Source organism: Physeter macrocephalus, chromosome 21, assembly GCF_002837175.3.
Source record: "Physeter macrocephalus isolate SW-GA chromosome 21, ASM283717v5, whole genome shotgun sequence".
Classification (NCBI taxonomy): domain Eukaryota; kingdom Metazoa; phylum Chordata; class Mammalia; order Artiodactyla; family Physeteridae; genus Physeter; species Physeter macrocephalus.
Genome location: NC_041234.1, coordinates 48,709,285 through 48,724,212, shown reverse-complemented (window position 1 = coordinate 48,724,212; position 14,928 = coordinate 48,709,285). Strand labels below are relative to the sequence as shown.

At 52.7% G+C, this 14,928-nt stretch overlaps 3 protein-coding genes across 4 annotated transcripts; 2 read left to right on the top strand and 1 right to left on the bottom strand.

Moving 5' to 3' along the window:
* Positions 1-1,262: 1,262 nt before the first annotated feature.
* On the top strand, positions 1,263-4,915 carry IL2RG (interleukin 2 receptor subunit gamma). Of its 2 annotated transcripts, none has more exons than XM_007114451.1 (8): positions 1,263-1,432; positions 1,628-1,781; positions 1,993-2,180; positions 2,385-2,524; positions 2,929-3,091; positions 3,651-3,765; positions 4,014-4,083; positions 4,427-4,915. In XM_007114451.1, exons 1-8 carry the CDS (start codon positions 1,294-1,296, stop codon positions 4,601-4,603), a joined length of 1,146 nt encoding a protein of 381 aa, XP_007114513.1. In that variant the 5' UTR covers positions 1,263-1,293; the 3' UTR covers positions 4,604-4,915. The 2 variants fall into 2 exon arrangements, with proteins under 2 accessions (XP_007114513.1, XP_023986907.1); XM_024131139.3 differs by having other exon boundaries at positions 1,294-1,408.
* Positions 4,916-5,285: 370 nt separating this feature from the next.
* Positions 5,286-7,341, top strand: C21HXorf65 (chromosome 21 CXorf65 homolog). The gene is made up of 6 exons (XM_007114452.1): positions 5,286-5,478; positions 5,598-5,684; positions 5,887-6,021; positions 6,355-6,423; positions 6,882-6,988; positions 7,210-7,341. Exons 1-6 carry the CDS (start codon positions 5,454-5,456, stop codon positions 7,309-7,311), a joined length of 525 nt encoding a protein of 174 aa, XP_007114514.1. The 5' UTR covers positions 5,286-5,453; the 3' UTR covers positions 7,312-7,341.
* Positions 7,342-7,792: 451 nt separating this feature from the next.
* FOXO4 (forkhead box O4) lies at positions 7,793-14,928 on the bottom strand. The gene is made up of 3 exons (XM_007114453.2): positions 14,008-14,928; positions 9,550-10,615; positions 7,793-9,227 (listed from the first exon to the last, which is right to left on the bottom strand). The coding sequence occupies exons 1-3, from the start codon at positions 14,470-14,472 to the stop codon at positions 9,220-9,222; spliced, it is 1,539 nt and encodes a 512-aa protein (XP_007114515.1). The 5' UTR covers positions 14,473-14,928; the 3' UTR covers positions 7,793-9,219.

Genomic DNA, 14,928 nt, shown 5'->3' with positions numbered 1-14,928 from the left:
CCTTTTAGAGAAAAGATAGAGTGCTGTAATAAAAGTAACAAATAACAATAAATAAAAAATAATAAAACTAGCACATAACAAATAAAAGTAACAATAACACAATGCTATTGAATCACAATGGAAAGACAAATTAATTCTGATCAGGGAGAGGAAGACATATTGGAGGAGGTAACATTTGCGCTAACCCTGAGGAATTTAAACCCATGGAAAATTAGGGTGGGTTAGAACATAAGCACAGTGCCTGGCACATATTAAAGGCTCAATAAATGTTTACTAAATAAACTATTTATGTAAATAGTGTCTCCAATCAGCTCTGCGTTTGGGGCAAGATACATCTGGCAACAGAATGAAGAATGGATTAGAGAGCAGGGGGCCTTTAGAAAGGCAGGCCAGTTAGCGGGTTCTAGTACTAATCGTGACTAGAGGGAATGAAAGGCTGATTTAGCACCGTGGCTGTGGTCATGGAAAGGAGGACACGACTGGGAGAAACACAACAGAAGTAGAGCTGATAGGATTCTCGGAGTGAGGGAGACGGAGGAATCGAAGATGACTTTGAGGTTTGAAGTCTGGGTGACTGAGAGGGTGATGATACCATTAACTGAGATACGGAACACAGGAAGAGAAGCAGATTCAGGGGAAGTTGAGGAGTTTGAAGCCAGTATTGTTGTTCCTTCATTTCCAGAATCTACTTCTAAGTCAGACCTCCTCACTAGTCACAATGGGGACCCAGCTCTCGCAACAGCTAAGGGTGGCTATTCTGGTTTGGATAAGGTCAGAGGAAAGATAGCTATAGATGTGTCCACGGGAGCCAAGACTGCAATTTCCATCCAGCCAAGACAGTAGAGCTTTGATAGCGGTTTCAGGGTGACTGAGCCAAGGAAGGAGCATAGCATAGGATGGAGGGAGGTTCAGACCCTCCACTATATGGGATAAAATAATTTAGATGAGAAGCTGGCCGGGAACGGTGGTGGTGATGAACAGATCCTTCCCAGGATCTAGGTAGTCTGAGGCTTCTTGGGTCTGTGACAATATTGGATACCCAGCTTTAGTCTCTACTTAACACCACATTACAGTGGTGGTGTTACTTCTACAGATTAGATTAACACCTAATCTCCCAGAGGATTTAGCCTGTGTCATAGCACACATTCACCACACCCTCCGTAAAGCCCTGGCTTCTAAGGTTCTTTCCACCGGAAGTTATGACAGAAGGAAATGTGTGGGTGGGGAGGGGTAGTGGGTAAGGGGCCCAGGTTCCTGACACAGTCTACACCCAGGGAACGAAGAGTAAGCGCCATGTTGAAGCCACCATTGCCACTCAGATCCCTCTTATTCCTGCAGCTGCCTCTGCTGGGGGTGGGGCTGAACTCAAAGGTCCTCACGCCCAATGGGAATGAAGACATCACAGCTGGTGGGAAACCTGGGACTGGAGGAGGTTGGTGAGAAGGGAAGCTGTGGGAAGGGGTCCTACTGAATTCTGAAACCTGCCACTGGACATTAGAAGGATGCGGGCAGAGTTTTAAGAGTACCATGGGGAGGGGCAAGGGGAAGGGTTCCCTGCCTCACGCTGCTTCTTCTGACCATCGTGTCTTCTCTTCCCCTCCCCCACTTCATTTTCTCCCCAACCTAGACTTCTTCCTGACCTCTACACCCGCTGGGACCCTCAATGTTTCCACTCTGCCCCTCCCAAAGGTTCAGTGTTTTGTGTTCAATGTCGAGTACATGAATTGCACCTGGAACAGCAGCTCTGAGCCCCAGCCTACCAACCTGACTCTGCATTATGGGTATGAGAAGCGGAGAGGGGATCGCACGGGGGAGGAAGAGGAGGTGGGCTAGAGGTGAGAGACTGCGTGGGGACCAAGAGTATCCCAGGCTCCCCACTATTTTCTCGTGGTGTAAGTCATAAGTCAGTTCAGAGGAGCTGAGCCTGGGCTGTGGAAATCTGGAGTACCCAAGTTCACCTCACTGTTCTTCTTCCTTGAAATCTTTCTCTAGGTACAAGAACTTTAATGATGATGATAAACTCCAGGAGTGTGGCCACTATCTCTTCTCTGAAGGGATCACTTCTGGCTGTTGGTTTGGAAAAAAGGAGATCCATCTCTACCAAACATTTGTTGTCCAGCTCCAGGACCCATGGGAACACAGGAGGCAGCCCGAACAGTTGCTAAAACTGCAGGATCTGGGTAATTTGGAAAGGAGGGTCAAAGGATATTGTGGGGTATTGAGGAAAAGGGTATATAAACTAGTGTTCTTTCACCATAAGGGTACCTGGGCAGAAAAGAAGCGAGGAATAGAATGGGGAAGGGAGGAGGGCTCAGGCGCACTGCCTTCAGGATCCTGACTTGTCTAGGCCAGGGGAATGACCACACACGCACACATATCTCCAGTGATCCCCTGGGCTCCGGAGAATCTGACACTTCGCAACCTGAGTGAATTCCAGCTAGAACTGAGTTGGAGCAACAGACACTTGGACCACTGTTTGGAGCACCTGGTGCAGTACCGGAGTAACCGGGACCACAGCTGGACTGTGAGTGAGTGGGGATAGCAGCTCAGGCTGAGCAAGTGGGGATGAAGGATTCAATCAGCCAATAGGAAGGTCTGATCCCCAGCTCCTGTTCTGTGCCTCCCAGTTCCCCTGACCACCTTCTACCCTCCTCTGACTCCTTTCCCTCTCATCACCAGTGAGTTTTCCTCAAGGTTTCCATACCCATACTCTTCCCAAAACCAGAAAGGCAAGTAAACAAAAGCAAGCCTTTAAGGAGGCATTAAATTCTAGGCAGTGAAGGGAGCAGTGTGGCTTGAGTAGTCAAGAGAGGAGGGAGAAACTGGGAAGAACCAGAAGGTGACCTGGGGTGGGGGTGAGGGGCAGCAGTTTCCACTCTCCCTTCTTTTATAGACACCCATCTTTCCCTCACCCTCTTTCTCCTCAAGGAACAAGCCGTGGACCACAGACATAGCTTCTCTCTGCCTAGCGTGGATGCACAGAAACTCTACACGTTCCGTGTTCGAAGCCGCTATAACCCACTCTGTGGAAGCGCTCAGCATTGGAGTGACTGGAGCTGCCCCATCCACTGGGGCAGCAATACTTCAAAGGGTAAAATAGGCCTAATGCATCACCCCAACCCATGAGCCCAGGAACCTTTCTAGCACCACTGTCTTTTGCCCTACCTCCCTACCCCTAAGCCCCCAAACTTGGTGGCTCATCTCCCTTCACTGTTCAACTCCAACCCCCAGGAAGCAGGATTTTTCTGTGTAGGGTTGGATCAGTGTGTTGTTACAGTAGGGGGGTGGATTGGGAAGGAGGCTGAGGGGGTCCTCAAAGGGGATACAGAATGTATAAAATTTCCCTGCAGCATTCCCGGAAAGCCTGCATAGTAAAGATGGCTTTGGAATCAGGCAAATCTAGGGTTTAAACCTGCCTCTGCCACTTCCTACCTCTTTGACCTTGGGCACATCACTCACCTCTTTGATTCTGTTTCCTCATCTGTAAAATGGAGATAATAATTGCTCTCCGCCCCGCTCAGGACTTATGAGGATTAAGTATACAGATAGCGTTTAGCACAGTGTCTGGCACCAAGTTGGGGCTCTAAATGTTGGCACGTAGTAGGGGCACTACAAATGTTCGGTCTCTTTTCCTTTCCTCTTTTCGATAGAGGATCCTGAGAATCCTGAGACTCCTTCGTTGTTTGCATTGAAAGCTGTGCTGATCCCCGTTGTCTCCATGGCATTGATCGTGAGCCTCATCTGTTTGTACTGGAGGCTGGAACGGTGAGAATTCGGAATCCCAGAAAAATGAGGTGGGGGTTGGGAATAGGGGAAGAGGGTTATGACCGGGTCTCCAGGAGTAGAGGCGGGGGGCAGTAAGAAATGAGGGATCACCCAAGTGGGCATGGTGATGGAAGGAAGCTGCAGGCGCAGACGACACAGAATCACTTCATTTCACGTGGGAGAACTGGGAGAAGGGTAATAAAAGAGCGTAACCGGTGCGCTCCTGCTCCCTGTTTCTCCCCACTCAGGACGATGCCCCGAATTCCTACCCTCAAGAACCTAGAGGATCTGGTTACTGAATACCACGGGAACTTTTCGGTGAGAACATTGTCATAGGCAGACTGCAGTCTGTCAATGGCCAGCTGCCTGCCAGCTAGACAGACAGAGCATGGGGGGCAGAGGGGAGAGGAGGGAGGCCTGCACTAACAGGATGTGGCCGACCAGTTGGGGGATGGGCTAGACGCAGAGAGACACCCAGAAGAACTGATCCTAGATTGGTTGAGGCAGATGGAAAGAGTGGTATTGAGGGCCCAGGAGTGTGTGTGTGTCCCTTCTGTGATCACAGTGGTTGCAGATCTTGGGAGAGTTCCCCTGGCACAGAGCCTGGGTCTTTTACTTCCTGCTCCTAATTCAGCCCTGACCTGGAGATATCTGTCTTTAGGCCTGGAGTGGTGTGTCTAAGGGACTGGCAGAAAGTCTGCAGCCAGACTACAGTGAACGGCTCTGCCACGTCAGTGAGATCCCCCCCAAAGGAGGGGAAGGGCCTGGGGGCTCCCCCTGCAGCCAGCATAGCCCCTACTGGGCTCCTCCATGTTACACCCTGAAACCTGAGCCCTGACACCCTGACAGAACCCCAGGGCCCTGTAGCCCTAAATTTTACTAACTTGCCCTCGTCCAACCAACCTGGGTCCAGTGCTCACCTCGCCCCCCTGTGGCTGATTTTGAATTTTGTGCCCCCTATAACTGCCTTCTCATTCAATATCTCCTACTTGAGAATTGCCCCTTTGCCCTGTCCATGTTTCTCATCTCCCCCAGCCCAGCCCTTCCTCCTCACAGCATTGCTTCTGCTGTCCCTCCCTCCCTCCCCCTTTCCATTTACCCTTCAACTGTTCCAGAAACGAATGAGAAATAAAAGTTCTGTTGATAATCATCAAGGAAGTCTGCTGTTGGCGGGGGAGCAAGGGAAACGTGGGGTGCAATGCGGATGGGAGGCATGGTGCCGAGGGGAGGAAAGAGGCACGGTGGACTCATGCTGCGGAGGCAGTGGCACTACAGACACACTCGAAAAGAGTGCTGTTCCAGAAAGGGACTTTTCTCTAGGTGTCCTACACTCCTTCTAGGGGCCAGTTTAGAGTTAGATTTACCATGCTGCCCTCATTTCCTTTTGTTGTTGTTGTTGCCCCCATTTTAACAGATCTTCTTGTCTCCTTAGCCTTACCTCACCTTCTGTCACACATACCACTTCTGACATCATAATCCCTCAGCTGCAGCCTCAGGCCCCACCCCTAGGGATGCTGCTTATCCACAACTGCCCGGAGCTCTCTCCTGTTTGCCCAGTCTGGACCTCCTCAGCCAATTTAATCCATCTTCCTCTCCAGTCCCCCGACCTTATGGGCCCACTCGGCCCCCCAAGGCCTCTAGAACATGACTTATTAAGACTCTCTGAAGAGTGAGAAGATCTTCAGAGCATGTTCATCTTTATCAAACATGGAGGTGAGGGGTATCACAGAGCTGGAGTCTATGTGTAGGGTTGGGGATGTTGGAGGGCAGTGGAGATCACAGAGATGGTATAACTGTGGAAGGACCACATGCCCTGTGCCATCTCTTCTCAGATAATCAGCAGTTTCTGGCCAATACTAATTGTTCTGTCATCCTGTTGCTGCAATATGTCTCTCATAAAGTGGGGTTGCCTAAAACAGGTGAGGAGTGTGGGGAGGGGACTCATGGCCAAGGGTCAGAAGTAGCAGGGTCATCTCTAGCTCTCAAGTCCTCCTGCTGGCAAGAAGAGAGCTCCTTGAATCCCGACAGCTTCCTCCAACACGTTCTGAATAGGATCACTGGCCTCTTTTGCTCCCTCTCTCCCTCCTTAGCTGCCCCAATTACCCTGTGGTCTCCCTCCAGACACCATCGATTTGTGTGATGCAATGGGGACAATGCAGTTGTTTTTCCTGAAGAAGACCCTTGGAGACTATGCCAACAAATTCCTTATAGCTCGAAACACCTACTACATTTGTAGGGTGGAGCATGGATTACCAGGTAGCGGCTTGGGAGCATTCCCCAGAGATAGAGCAAGGGCCCAGAGATAGACTGTGGACCTGGTCCTTCAAATAGGGCCCCTCAACCAGATCCAAATTAACCGTCTCTAGTCAGCCTAAGAAAGGGTATTGCCTCTATGACATTGGTTAGGTTAGCACATTCTATGCACCACTCCCCACCTCCCCTGACCTGACCTAGGGATGGACCAGAGGGAAGAAAATAAGGTACACCAGCTCAAGGTAGTGTTGAGTGTTAGGGTCCTGAAATCTTGGGCTTTGGTAGGGTGGAGGCTGGGTGACGGGGACTGGGGATCGTGCACTGCCATGTTCACAGGAACTGGACTTGAGAATGTCTACAGAGCTTTTGTGCCCCTCCTGAAGAACCCAGAACCCGAGCTAATTGGTAAGGAGCATGATGGAGGAAGGAGGAACATGGAGGGCACTGTATAACGGTGGGTGATGGAGAATATAGGGTGGGGCTGGTGTTGTCCGTCAGGTAGGATCACGAGATCCTAGGAAAAGGGGAATAGGGTCTAGGGCCACTTCAGAAGGGATGTTTAGCTCAAACCAGGTGCAGTGTGCGTGTGTCACTCATCCCTCCTCGCTGTTTCTCAGCCATCTCCTCAGTACATCTCCCTATCCCCACCACATCATTCCCATCTTTCCCTTCACCTTTTGCTCTTGCAGTTTTGGTGTCCCTATTGCCACTGAAAAGAGCAAAGCTTAGGCACCTTCAGGTCACTCCTCAGCCTAGCTTTAGGCCCGGGTACGCCAAGTGATCATTTGAATGATGGGAGGGACAGGATGGGAAGGGAAGGCCTCCAGTCCTCAGAGGTGAGGGTGCCTTTTCCTGGTTCCTAGATGCCTTGCATACACAATGTGACCTCCTGCGGAGGAGTCAAATGAAAAGGCTTAGAAGACAAGAAGCCAAGAAAGTCACTCCAATTCAATCGTCAGTGAACCTCCCAGTAAGACTTCCCAAACATGGTCTGTCCCAGCAACCTCCTTTCCCCGCCAGTCTACCGAAGGCTCCTCCACCCTGGCCCTCTGGGATGAATTTCCTTTCCAAATCCAACATCCATGCCCAAGACCTGCCTCTCACCTCTTTTGTCCTGCCTTCGGCCCTAGTTTGTAGAAAGCTTCCCTGCAGGGGCCTCTTTCTCTACTTACTGACCCTTTCCTTTTCCAGTCCAAATCATCAGGATGCTCAGATGAACAGAGGACCACTCACAGTGGTCCACTCTTTAAGACCAGAGCGAACTTTATCCTTAGTAGGGATAAACATCGCTAACAAAATAAAGTGACCAAGTGAGAGCAGCAATACTAGGTATGAAATTATTGGCATTTAATGTGAGGTTCCTTTTTTCAAGAAAGACTTCTTCTCCCAATATCTGCACCAAGGCTTAAGTCTGCGCCAGGCATTGTGGAGGCTCTCAGGGTGGGTAGGAGCCGCAGGAGCCGGCGGGGGCAAGCACATGGGTGGGGGTGAGGAAAGACAGCGAAGTCTAGCACAATGAGCCTTTGAGGGACAGAGTGGGGGGTGGGGTCTTCTCCAACCAGACTGCCTCCCCCTGGGAGGCCTATCACAGCCCGCCTACTCCTGCTGGGGTTAGGTGACGGATGGGCAGCTCCCCCCGCCCCCCCCCAGCCCCGCCGCCACACTCCACCAAGTCCCCATCTGAAATTCCCCCACCCCCCACCAGTCTGCCTCTGGGCAGTCCCTACCTCCCCCTCCGCTATCCGCGGGGAAAAGCGAGGCAGCAGAAACCAGAGCTGGTTATAGGCATTTATTGAATTTATTCATTTATTGATTTGACACACTTCCCCACTCCAATCTAGCACATGATACAATCTGGGTAGGCCAGGCGCTGACACAGGAAATGATGGGAACCCACAGCAGGGGCGGGGGAGGGGACAATGCAAAGGGGACTGGGGGAGGGGCTGCTTTGGGGGCTAGGGTGGAGAAGGAGCCCCAGATGGCCTTTCCTAGCAGGTGCTAGTAAACCTGATCCACATTCCCCTCCATCCCTGCTCATTTCCCAGACCCTCAGCCAAGCTCCCCAGCTCCCCTTTCCCTGTTCCGCCCCTCCCCCTGCCTGCTACTGCACACACTTCCACATAACCCCTGCAGTCAGGCAAGGGGAAGAAGGGCAGGGACAGCTGTCTGGGGCCTTGAACAGGGAGGTCTCTGTGCCTAACTTTACCACCCTAAATCCTTCCCTCCTTCTCTTCTCCCCCCTCCCACCCCCTTCCCAGGCCACAAACTCATTCCTGGCCCTCAACGCACTCTCCCACCATAGCACGAACCCACAGGGGGTCACACGAGAGTGTGACTGTGCCCCAACACCACACACTCCCAGGCACAAGGTGACAGAGTGAGGGGACCTGACTTAGGGAAACTCTAAGCTAGTTCCGTGTAGGCCGTGATTTACACCTGGTCCTCATGGGAGCTCTTCCCCTTGTCCCCTGCTCTCTGCTGACCTGGGGTTCTCTCCCCTACTTCCCCCATGTTTCCCGGAGTAATGTCTGTAGTGTTTGCATCAGGTCACTATGACAAAGCCTTCAGAAAGAAAAAAGCATTCTCCCCATCACTAGCACCTTGCCACTGTTAAAAAATCTCTATATTTGTGTTTATATTTCTTCAAAAGTTTATAAAAGGCCTTTCTGTTATCTGTAGCCTTCCAAGGGTGATTTGGCCTGGTGAGCCACTCCAGGCTTCAGACCTTGGCCCTTCCAGCTCCCCATTACCCACCCCCCCAATCCCACACCACTGGCCCAAGGGGCCACTGCATAAAAATCCCAGGCTCAACCCAGCCTGGACCAGCTCAGATAAGACTCTACAAAAAATCCTGCTCCCAAAGGCAGGGGTAAGGCCACTGGTGACTTCACATTTCCAACAGTACTGCCCGCCCCTGCTACAAAACCTATGGGGTGGGAATGGTGGGGGGGGCGAGGATGGCTCCTGAGAAGGGGGCCTTACCCCCTAATTGGCACAGTGAGAATAAACCCTCTCCCTTTCCCCCTCCCCTTTCCCTCCCCACCCCCGGCTTTATAATTTCCTCAACACCCAGGTGAGCAGACCCTACCCTAGCTCTAAAGCAGGGTCCCAAATTCCCAGGGAGGGGTCAAGGGTAAAGAGTGGAAATGGGCACGCCTGGCTCCGTCTCTGAAGCAGGGAATAAAGCTGCCAGCCAATGGCTCAGGGATCTGTGGGAAGAGAAAACGGAGGACAACGTAAGAGGCTCATCTGGGGCATGACAACTTTCCACCATCAAGATCCACACTAAGGAAAACAGAGACGGCCCCTTCCCCACCTCTCCCATGCTACCTTGTAGGGGTGAGCACTGCTGAGGGGCCTGGAGGTCCCATCTGGAAACTATGCCACTCTAACATGACATCGTCCCTCCAGTCCCCCGGGACCTCCAGCTACCCCTTGTTCTATCTCTCCTTTGCTCAACCACAGGACTAGCTGGACACCTAGGAGGAGGTATAGGTTCTGAGATGCTACCGTGATTCAGAGGTGCCGTACCTGGCTCAAAGTTGAAGTCCAGTCCTTCGCCCCCATCCATGAGGTCACTGATGATGTTATCCATGTCACACTCCAGATTCTCCATGTACATGTCAAGATCGAGATCCTGAGGCATTCGGTCTTGGCTTGGAGCTTCAGTAGGAGGTGTGAGCACAGGAGCCCCCAGGGGCTTGGGGATGGGAGCACCCGCCATGACTGGAGGCGGTGCTGGTGCTATCATCGGAAGGGTGGGAACCAGACCGCTGGGGCCTGGAGCCTCTAGGGGCTTAGGACACAGGCCACCCCCTGTGCCTAGCTTACTGGAGGAAGGTATCCCTCCCAGCAACAGAAGTGTCGGAGCCTGGGACAGAATGGGATCTACCTGGGTCATGAGAACATCAGCAGGAGGTGGTGGCGTATCAGAGGTGAGCAGGGCCTCCAGGGACTGGGAGCTTGAGAAGCACCCTTCGCCTGCTGACAGGGGCCCCTCTGCTGGGCTGAAGAGGGAGGTGCTGTAGGTGTGTAAAGGGCCTGAAACCCCAGGATGCTGCAAAGAGAAGCCAGAGAGGCTGCTCCGAGACAGCAGGGAATGGGGAGATGTGAGATTGAGCCCATCTAACAGCTCCAGATCTTCTTTTAGGGTGGGAGGGACACCCCCAGCATAGCTGCTGGCCGAGGCTGGCATTTCCTCTTCCGCCAGCACTTCAGGCTCTGGCCTCCTGGGGGAGGGCCGGGTGCTGACAGTGCTAGCATTCGAACTGCTTCGTGGACGGAAGGTGCTCCACACATCAGCTTCCTCGCGGTTTCGAGAGCAAGGGCTGCCTGACCACTTGGCAAAGTGGCCAACAGGGCTCCTCGGAGTGGCACCTTCGGGCGGAGCTGGCAGCACAGCTGGTTTCTTCTTGGGGGCCTTGCTGCGGCCCCGGAGCAGCTTGCTGCTGCTATCCATGGAGGCTGCCCGGCGGCGGGGCGCCTTGCCACTCTTGCCTCCCTCTGGATTCAGCATCCACCAAGAGCTCTTGCCGGTAGCCTCGTTATGAACCTTGATGAACTTGCTGTGCAGGGACAGGTTGTGGCGAATCGAGTTCTGGAGGGGGCAGAGGCAACAGGAAAGGGAGGTCAGCGGCCGGCAGTGCAGTCTAAAAAGACGCTGGGATGCAGCGGGGGCATTCCTGGAGATGCAAAGCTAGTCAAATCCAGGGGGAAAAGAGGCAACGGTAGGGGTGGCGGGTGGTGGCAGGGGATGAGACCACACACAGTTCCCACCAGAGCAATGAGCTACTCAGAGGGGACCATGCCCCCCTCCCTGCCCGCCCCCCAAAACCTCACAGTGCTCTACCCCTCCCAAGTCTCTGGTGGCTGTCTGGGGCTTGTGGGCGTTGGGAAGACGCACTCCTGGTTCAGCAAGAACTAGGCTCAAGTGGAAAAGAGCGTTCCACAACTCCACCCCTTTCCTTGAGTGCAGGCTTGGGTGGAATTTACAGGACAGTGGCGCAAAAGCAGCCCAGGACAGACCCACCCTGTCCTGAGCCGGTCCTCTGAACTGGCTGAGGGGCTGGAACCTCAGCAAGGCTGGTGCTCCACTCTGCACAGGGCATTTGGGCCCCGGCTCTCTATAGCATTGGCAGATTCCTTTTTTTCTGATTTCTCCCAATTCCTGGACACACACCCTCAAGTACATTCAGACCAGGCTTCTCCCTGTGCCTCAAATACACCAGGCCCATCCCTCCCCTCCCTCCCTCCTTGTCCAGGGAAGGATCTCCCCTCTCTAAATTCTACTAGCTCGTCAAGATCAAGCTGAAGTCCTCTCTCTTTCCTAAAGTGGTTGCTTGACTTCTGCAGCCAAATTTCTTGTACAGCATTTTTCATCTGTTCCATGCAAGTTTCCCCAGTCTATATTATGCTGTTTATGGTTTCAAGTAATTCGTCTTATCAAGTGTAAACGCCAGGACATGTTGTCCAGGTGGGCAGCCCCCAGCAGTGCCCCCCTCAGAGTGCCAATCTCCCAGTACATAATCAATATTTGTTGCCTGATTGGTGGGTGGCCCTCTGGTGACGGATGGTGAATCTCCCCTTGAGGCTCCGTCAGCTCTTGAGTGCCTTGAGTATTAGAAGCTGTGTTCTTCCTTCCTCCCTCGCTGCTGATATTCTGCTAGAGATAAGTTTTTTTCTCCAGGGGCCCAGGGAGCTGAGATTGGCAGCTTCTTGAGCCCCCAGAGCAGCTTATTTCTACTGGCTGCTCCAGGCTAGTTACACCATCCTTTTGGGTCCGCCCCACCCCACCCTCCAGGAACCTCCCTTCTCTTTCCTACCTCCTTTTCCCCACTTCTCCTCAGGAATTTGTGCATAGGATATCCAACCTTAGGGGCATTTGACCTCCCACATGAAGCTCTTTAGTGTTTAGAAACTTGGGAGGAGCCCAGAAAGGCTTGGAGCAACTAACAGGCTGAGGCTATGGACAGTCAGAAATCACTTCATGTGTTTCAGACTGATGCTCTAGATAAGGAGACCCTTTGCCTGGGGAAAGATGCTTAAGCAGCCTCTTGCTCCAGGGCTTTTTAGAAGTCGTTGTCTGTAGTAATGGCATTCCAACTCCTCTGGCTGCGTTAATGCTTTTGGTTCCTTCAAGGAATCACACTTGTCAATCCAGCCTGGGCTCTTAGTAACTGAGAACCACAGTGACTTCTGGCACTGTGATTTCCACCCCCCACCCCCGCCGCCTTTCCATCCTCTAACTCTGGGTCTACTGAGAAGGCTCATTCCTTTCCCTACTACTCAGTACCCACGAGTGCCATTTGTTCATCCCCTCTTCTTTAGGCCTTGGAACTAGTACATTGTACAGCCTCTTACCTGGAGAGGTCGGATCCCTAGAAGCCTACCGTTCTAACCTGTTGGAAGGGGGGGTGACTGCTAATTGCTCCCCCAGCCACCTAAATTAAGCCTTCTTGTTCTAGGTGAGTGCCGCCCCCTGGTGGAGTGGTAGTAACCTTGGCACATCACCAGGGAAGCCAGCTCAGGCTTGAGGTCTCCCCCTTGGAGTGGGGTGGGGGTGGGGAGTGGGAGGTGAGAGCCTTGGAGGCCCCAGATTTGGCCTGATTTGGCTTTGCCGTCATTCCATGGCAGCATGGATTAGCAGAAAGAGCATATGATTTATAGTTAGACCTGAGTTCAAGTCCTCATTCTATCGATTTTGGCGAGTTTCCTAACCTTTCTGTACCTTAGTTTCCTAATATGTAAAATGTGGAATCTCAGAATTGCTGTGAAGATAAAGGAAATTAAAATTTTTAATTACTTTGTAAACTAAAAAACCCCGTACAAGTGTAAATTCTAAGGAGGGACTACACTACCACAGCATAACTAACAACTCATGGTTATTTCTTCTACCCTGGAAAATGAACCTAAGGGAAAAGAAAAACAGCTGTGTAGGCTGGGTCCAAGGAGGGGAGCTCTGTATAAGCTGAGACTGTGGCGTGGCAGTCTACCCAGAAATAGTGCCAAGGGTCTCAGTCAGCTGTCCTGCTTTCTGTTCTGCCCAACCCCTAGGGATACTGCAGATCCAATCCCTTGATCTCTTATACTTAGAAGACCCTCCTCTGCTCACTCAACCCTCTGTATTTCCTTGCATGCTGATCTCACCACCTATAGGGGCACAAGGCGTCAATAGGAGTTAAAGCTCCCAAATCTTGTGATTAGAGTCCCATATTTCTCAGGACAAGCTTTCAGAGCATCTAGCGAGATCTTTCCTCGCAGTTTCCTCATGGAAGGCCAAGGGAACTCCCAACCCTGTGCTCTGAAGTCAGAGCCCTATCTATTTTTTCCATGAATATTCCTCAACAGTAAATGAAAACTTCCCCCCACAACTTGGATAGCCCCTTACTAAGGAGAGTTTCTTGGCATTATATAGGGTAAACCGAGGCACCCCCCCCTTTTTTCTTAGTGCATAAGATCTGCTACCTTACCACATGGATATCACTCTTTTTACCTTTCGCCACTTCACTCCATCTTCTTGGGTAGCAGAGTCCTAGAACAGTACTTCTACCCTGAGGTATTGGGAGGCAAGCAGGGAATCCAAGTGATCCCACAGGAATGGGAGAAAAGGTGTTGGGGGTGGGAGGTGGGGGAGGAGGGAAGGCTAGGTTCCTGTGGGGAATCCACACAGTTCCTGCTGTACATAGGATAAAGACTTCTCTGTGGGGATAAGTGTTTGGGGCAGCCCAAGCCAAAGTGCTGGGAGTGTTGAGCAGTGAGCAGAGAATTCAATTTTCTCCAGGGCAAGGACAGTGTCTTATTCATCTGTGATCCTCCAGCATCAAGCACCCAGCGGCGTATACTATGTCTTAAGTAAATGTTTGTCTAAATGACGACGGAAGGTGGACCTCTGGGCTAGGGGTGTAAACGGGGCCCCAGAGTAGAGGTAAGGAGACTGGGGGGACCAGGAGCAGACGGGTATTGGGACGGAGGTAAGGGGGTCATAGTTACCTTCCATCCTGCTGAGCTGTTGCTGTCACCCTTGTCCTTGAAGTAGGGCACTGTGCGGACCATCCACTCATAGATCTGGGCGAGTGTCAGTCGCTTCTCGGGGGCGCTTTCAATGGCCTGGCTGATGAGTTCTGCATATGACTGATTTCCCCAGGCATTCCGGCGGGAGCCTCCCTTCCGAGGACCTGTTACGGCCCCCAGGATCCCAGGCTGGGGGCCCCCTGCCGGGTCAGGGAGCCGGGAGGGCAACAGGGTCGGCTGGGAGCGCCCCTCCGAGCGCCCCTCCGTGTGTACCTTCTCTCCCAGACCTGACTCCACCTCGGCCGGCTCGGACGGCTCGGGAGCGAGCTCTGGTCGGGGAAGGGGCCAGGTGCAGGAGCGGGGACGGCTCTGGGGTTCGAAGTCGGGATCGAGGTCTACGAGCGCGGCAGCCTCTCTGGCTGAATTCTCATTCACTGGATCCATACGTGGAGTTGGACCTCCGCCGCTCAGCGTTCAGAGGAGCCTGCCACAGTCCCTCGCGATGCCTCCCCCCAGGGGGGAAGCACCGAGGGCCAGGAGGCACATTCCTGCCAGTCCTCAGAAAGTCTCGAACTTCCCCCTCGCCCCTGGACGCTAGCCCCTAAGCTGTCCCTTGCACACAGTTAGTTCTCTGATCCTCTCCTCCACTACAGCCTGCAGCCTCGGAGCTCTTTCCGAGACACCACCTGTAACCTTCTAGCGAAGGCACTTTTTCCCCAACCTCTCACTCAGCTTCCTGCTCTTTTAAACCTGAGGCACCGTATCCCCTCACAAATCGCGCTCCCATCACCGAACGTCTCTTTAGCCGCAGTTCCCTCCCCCTTTTAAGTTGCTGCCCCCCGGACACTCCTCCCGAATTTCCTCCACCCGGATCACTGCCCTCCCCCACGCCCCGCTCCC